This window comes from Theropithecus gelada, chromosome 11 (assembly GCF_003255815.1).
Source record: "Theropithecus gelada isolate Dixy chromosome 11, Tgel_1.0, whole genome shotgun sequence".
NCBI classification, from domain to species: domain Eukaryota; kingdom Metazoa; phylum Chordata; class Mammalia; order Primates; family Cercopithecidae; genus Theropithecus; species Theropithecus gelada.
This window is the reverse complement of record NC_037679.1, coordinates 11624927-11631583: the sequence shown is the minus strand read 5'-3', so window position 1 is coordinate 11631583 and position 6657 is coordinate 11624927. Positions and strand designations below refer to the sequence as shown.

The following is a 6657-nucleotide window of genomic DNA, read 5'->3' as shown; positions in this document are numbered from 1 at the left end:
TAAGACCTTCAATTAATTATCTCACTTAAGCCTTACAATAGCACTCTGAGGCCAGTGCTATGTTCACTCCCAGTTTACAGGTGTAAAAACAAGGCACAAAGGGGTTAAGAAAGTGCATAGGGACACCCAGGCGCTTGGTCATCAGCCTGAGCACTCTGACTCCAGAGTCCACACTCTTAACCGGGGGTTGGCAAATGTTTTCTTTAAAGGGACAAACTGACTATTTTAGGCTTTTCAGGGCATACAATCTCTGTTGCAACTACTTAATTCTGTCATTGTAGCTTGAAAGCAACCGTGGACATTGGACATTGACACAGACATAGGACACTGGGTAAATGCATATAACTCCCACCTGACTTGCCAACCCTTCTCACCCATCCTAGCATCATTCATGCCAACCCTAAAGCCTCTATCCCAAGAGAGTGGAGTGGGTCGGAGCACATACCAGAAGGAACACTTCTTTCCCAGAACTGGGTGGAAGCACATTCTTGGTCAACCATTGTGCAACCAGGGTGGAGGGAGGGGAGCTGCTTCCGTTGTCTTGAGAAGGTATCTCATTCTTGCCAGACGCTGAGTTAGCACCTCCTTTAGACAGGGAACACCCTGTTCTCCTGGATGCTGTGTCCCCCCCTCCAAATGTTGGAGAAATGGGACTGCTTTTAAAATAGTAACAAGAGCTTTCCTGAGGCTCTTCTTAGCGTGGGAGTTTGTCCTTCCTCCTACGGTTGCTCATTTATCCATAGGTTCTCACAGAACAAGATTGCCCAGGATTGCTCTCCATTCTCCTCATACACAGTGCTTCATGCATGGACTGGACAAAGTGAAGCTCATTCCTCTCTAAACCAAGCACACTCACCTTTGACAGTCTGCCCACCCTCTCAGAAGGTGTATATGGATTTGAGATTTCAAGCACTGAAATCAGAAATTAAAATGTGGAATTGACATGTTACATCATCACACTTGTAAGGGCACATTTTTATGATTCACTGCTTCCATACGCCCCTCGACTTTCCCTACACACCCCATTCAACGGTCTGACTCTTGATTCTTAAGAAATGTCAAAATCTGTGGGAATAAAAACCCAGTGAATTCCTTAATAATTTTTGTTCCACTCATTTTCAGTTGTTTAAATTAAGCTCTATGTAAATATTCCAAAACAGCAGGGAGAAGGTGTCTATGAATTTCAACTGGAAAGGCAGATTTACATGAGACTAAGCTCAATGGGAAAGCAAGCACTGGAGAGGGAGGTGCAGACATGGAAAGAAACTCCTTGCAGATGTGAGGTCTCTGGGCACCGTGGGCAATGTCTTCTCCCATCGTCTTAGGTAAACGCCACATGGGCAGGTGATCACACAGCACACAGAGCAAATGCTGCTGCTACAGTGTAAAGACTTAACGCCTCTGTCCCTCTTGCCTGACAAAGGAGGGTTAGATCTCCAAAGTAGACCACATTCCTATGTCCAGGATGCCAGGGAGGACAGCCAGGAGCTCCAGAAGAACTGGTCCAAATGCAATGGAAAAAACACAACAGGCCACTTCTTGCTCAGGCCATCGGGCAAATGCCCATACGCCCTCAGGAAGGATCCCACTCAGTGGGTGAGGCTGGTGCCAGTGGAGGAGAAAACCTGTGTGGGAAGGGGGCACACAGGGAGTGTCTGATGAAGAAGAAGGAGGGGACAATTATCACAGATCAGCTCCTTGTCTCCTTTGTTTGAGGACATGACTAACTCATGACTTCAGTGAATGTATACCTAGGCTTATTGCGTTAGGATCAAGTCAAGGCTGGAAGGCAGGAGAATTTCTCTATGACTAAAGGAAGCCAAAAAGCAATCTTCATATTTCATACCTTTCTAGAAACTGGGTGTGATCTCACTGTTGGTAAAGCCCAGCCCTTCCCAACCTGCAAGCTCACCTTCCAGGACTGGGCCCAGCCCATGCTCTCCATATATAAGCTGCTGTCCGGAGCCTGATTCTTAGTCCTGCTTCTCTTCCCTCTCACCTCCAGCCTCTCACGCTCTCCTCAGCTCTCTCATCTCCTGGAACCATGGCCAGCACATCCACCACCATCAGGAGCCACAGCAGCAGCCGCAGGGGCTTCAGTGCCGGCTCAGCCAGGCTCCCTGGGGTCAGCCGCTCTGGCTTCAGCAGCGTCTCCGTGTCCCGCTCCAGGGGCAGTGGTGGCCTGGGTGGCGCATGTGGAGGAGCTGGCTTTGGCAGCCGCAGCCTGTATGGCCTGGGGGGGCTCCAAGAGGATCTCCATTGGAGGGGGCAGCTGTGCCATCGGTGGCGGCTATGGCAGCAGAGCCGGAGGCAGCTATGGCTTTGGTGGCGCCGGGAGTGGATTTGGTTTCGGTGGTGGAGCCGGCATTGGCTTTGGTCTGGGTGGTGGAGCCGGCCTTGCTGGTGGCTTTGGGGGCCCTGGCTTCCCTGTGTGCCCCCCTGGAGGCATCCAAGAGGTCACCGTCAACCAGAGTCTCCTGACTCCCCTCAACCTGCAAATCGACCCCGCCATCCAGCGGGTGCGGGCCGAGGAGCGCGAGCAGATCAAGACCCTCAACAACAAGTTCGCCTCCTTCATCGACAAGGTGAGCCAGGGTCATGCCCTCCATGGGGCACTTCAGGGTCCCCAGACCAGAGGAGGAACACATTCCTGCCAGGGAGACCTAGGAGGGAGGGAGAAGGGGACTCAGCCCAGCTCTGCAGAGAGTGCACGTGGCTTCCGGTGCACAGCCGCACAGCCGGCAGCAGGGACCAACCTCACTCCCAAATGGGATCTCCGGATTGGTTCTCACTCCTGCCTAGGGAAAGCCACAACTTTTCACAACCCTGAAGCACAGATGAGGCTATCAGAGAGTGGAGTAGGTTAACTCTTCCCTCTAAAGTGTCTAAGAGATTACAAAGCAAATGCCAAGAGTATATGAGCTGGTAAATTACACTATGCGTTCTGAGTAAGAGGAAAAAAATTTAGAAAGAAAAGAAAAAGATAATCTGGCTGGATTAAGAAAAAATGGGCATAGAAACAACTATAAAACAGAGAGAAATGCTAATTAATTTTAAAAACAGAGAATGATCATAACATCAGAATATTTGAGGGGAGACACCACACTAAATGGGAAAGTAGACTGGAATCTAATCATAAGGCAACATCTAATATCCCTCCTAATTGAGGTCCTATCAGTAATAAAAACTGTACAACACATCAGGTAAATAGTATTTTTAAACTAGATTTGTGACTGTGCTTGGAAACAGAAAACGAAGAAATGTTGAAACTCACTGATACCATCAATAGCTTACAGCGTGAGAACACACACCTCAATGGTCCGTGGGACAATTTCTCTAGTGAGATTGGTGGGGTGCAAAGGAGAAGGAGTTGGGGGAGCCGAGCCCAGCCTGAGCCTCTCTACATGCACTGTAGTAGCCCAGCACCATGGGGACCTCCTGGACCTGCCAGGAAACCAGATATCAGACACTTTTTCTTCCTTCCTTTGCCTGGAAAATGACCGTCTTGCTTCCCCTCCAGGTGCGGTTCCTGGAGCAGCAGAACAAGGTTCTGGAAACCAAGTGGACCCTGCTGCAGGAGCAGGGCACCAAGACCGTGAGGCAGAACCTGGAGCCGTTGTTCGAGCAGTACATCAACAACCTCAGGAGGCAGCTGGACAGCATCGTTGGGGAACGGGGCCGCCTGGACTCGGAGCTCAGAGGCATGCAGGACCTGGTGGAGGACTTCAAGAACAAGTGAGTTAAATAGGAGAAATGGACTCAATTTCCTGCAGCACACACTTCAAGACTATTGGGTGACCAGGGCCAGATGGGGGTGGGATTCCTAACAACCCATGTCCATGGAAACGGAAAGCACAAATTAGTCCCTAGGAGCAAACCTGCAAGAACCACAAATGGTTATGAGAGGATGGCGAGATTAAAGAAGTGACAAATTTAGGAGAAGCAAAAATCGTCCCTTAGGTGCTCTGTGGCAGGAAAGCTCAATTAGAATATATTCCATTTGGGAAAATGTTGGATCCCAGGCTGCTTTTCTGTTTCATCCTACCCACTAGCTCTAATATATCCCATGCCTTCCTTCCTGCAGATATGAGGATGAAATCAACAAGCGCACAGCAGCAGAGAATGAATTTGTGACTCTGAAGAAGGTGAGCAGATGAAGCCGTGGGGTTCAAATTCACTTAGAAGGACAGAAGTGGCTCTGTGTCATCGCTCACCTGGGAGAGGAGAATCGGTAGGGGGACTAGAAGGTGGGTAGATTGGGAAGCTGCGCTCAGGTAACTCCAGATTGTTGGCTCTTTCCCCAGGACGTGGATGCTGCCTACATGAACAAGGTTGAACTGCAAGCCAAGGCAGACACTCTCACAGACGAGATCAACTTCCTGAGAGCCTTGTATGAAGCAGTAAGCATCTCCACTGTCCTTCTGTTTACTCTGATGGGGTCTGCAAAGGGGAGAAGATGTATAGGGCTGGGTATCCCTGTAAATGTCAGAAGTGAAGTTGATCTTATGACCTTCTGTGCTGCAGGAGCTGTCCCAGATGCAGACCCACATCTCAGACACATCCGTGGTGCTGTCCATGGACAACAACCGCAACCTGGACCTGGACAGCATCATCGCTGAGGTCAAGGCCCAATATGAGGAGATTGCTCAGAGGAGCCGGGCTGAGGCCGAGTCCTGGTACCAGACCAAGGTGAGCAGAGGGTGGGCAGCCGCTGAGGAATCCCTGTGTCCAGCCCTGAATGCCAGAGAACTGCAGACTTCATTGGGGACATCCCCTTACAGGAAGCCAGGGTCCTCTCACAGGACGTGCACCTGCACTATTAGAGTAGACATTTGCGGAACTTANGGGGAAGGGCTCTCTGAGGTCTCACCCTCCCTGTGTTCCTCTCCACAGGCTGAATGGCGAAGGCGTTGGACAAGTCAACATCTGTAAGTACCTTTGCTTGCCTTCCTCCCCTGCCCTTGCACTCTTCTGACTGGGCTCAGGCTGACAGGATGAGCTCACCGTGGCTTCTTGTGTCCTTGTCCCCCTCCCCACCACAGCTGTGGTACAATCCACCGTCTCCAGTGGCTATGGCGGTGCCAGCGGTGTCGGCAGTGGCTTAGGCCTGGGTGGAGGAAGCAGCTACTCCTATGGCAGTGGTCTTGGCGTTGGAGGTGGCTTCAGTTCCAGCAGCGGCAGAGCCATTGGGGGTGGCCTCAGCTCTGTTGGAGGTGGCAGTTCCACCATCAAGTACACCACCACCTCCTCCTCCAGCAGGAAGAGCTACAAGCACTGAAGTGCTGCCACCAGCTCTCGGTCCCACAGTTCTCAGGCCCCTCTCTGGCTGCAGAGACCTCTCCTCAGGCTGCCTGTCCTCTCCTGGCCTCCAGTCTCCCCTGCTCTCCCAGGTAGAGCTGGGGATGGATGCTTAGTGCCCTCACTTCTCTCTGTCTAAACCAGCCCCATTTGAGCACCCATTGCTCACCATCAGATCAACCTCTGATTTTACATCATGATGTAATCACCACTGGAGCTTCATTTTGTTACTAAATTATTAATTTCTTGCCTCCGGTGTTCTATCTCTGAGGCTGAGCATGATAAGAAAATGATATCTGATCCTTTTCATTGCAGAACATTTCCTGGGGCTTATTTCAGAACAACTTCCACTTACTTTTCACTGGCTCCCAAACTCTCTTCCTTGCAAGTTTGTGAACTCACACCCCTGCAGTATCCATGAAAGCACAAGTGACTAGTCCTATGATGTACAAAGCCTGTATCTCTGTGATAATTTCTGTGCTGTTCACTCTTTGCAATCGCTAAATAAAGCAGATTTAGAATACAATGTATTCTTTTACTTTGCCTTGCTTTGGGACCCAAGTTTTGGGCTTAAACTTTTTTATCTGATAAATGAATATTTATTTTTAAAAGATAATCCATTCTTTATATACATAACTCACCTCCTTTAGAGAGGGTCATCAAACTTCAGCTTAGTATCGTGACATTTGGAGTGTGTTTCTAGATTAAATTCCATCTAAACTTTTGGCAAATGGAGTGGGAGGCATCTGGTCCACCAATATTATCCACTCTGTTTTAACTGTCCATACCAGGAACTAGCATCCCATTCCCTCTGCCTTGGTTTCCAGGATCACTTTTCCCCTTATGCCAGGGCTCAGCCTAATTGTCCAGTTAAGAAACATATTCTTGGCCAACTAGAGCAAGTCATTTGACAAAAGAATCAGATATGTGATTAATCATTATAATTGCCCTCATAAGCAAGAAACTTGCCTGACAACATGTATCAAGCATAATTAAAATGTGCACACACTGAACTGTAACTGTACTTCTAGAAATGTATCCTGAGGAAATAGAACAAATTCAGAAAAGTGTACGCACATGGATGTGCATCACAAGAATCTTCACAACAGGGAAAAGTTGGAGACATTCAAGCTCAAGGCTCAGGCCAAAACTCCCAGCTGCTTATTCCCTGAAGAGTGAAGACAGTAGAAGAGAAAAATTTTCTTCTTCTCATAGGAGAAGGCTCTGATAGAGATCCACAGATATTGGGCCTAAGGCTCTGATAGAGATCCTAAGAAACTAAATCCATGTTGCTCAGAAGAGATGGTCCTATTCCTCTCTTTGGTGTGAACTCTCCTGGTTTAACTTCTATGAATGGGG

The 6657-nt window shown here is 49.0% G+C and overlaps 1 protein-coding gene across 1 annotated transcript; it reads left to right on the top strand.

Moving 5' to 3' along the window:
• Positions 1–1949: 1949 nt before the first annotated feature.
• Positions 1950–5825, top strand: LOC112634217 (keratin, type II cytoskeletal 6A-like). The gene is given in 8 exon segments (XM_025401406.1): positions 1950–2236; positions 2238–2585; positions 3521–3735; positions 4085–4145; positions 4305–4400; positions 4525–4700; positions 4894–4928; positions 5043–5825. Coding segments are annotated over 8 exon segments (1359 nt in total). The 5' UTR covers positions 1950–2044; the 3' UTR covers positions 5279–5825.
• The last annotated feature ends 832 nt before the right edge of the window (positions 5826–6657 follow it).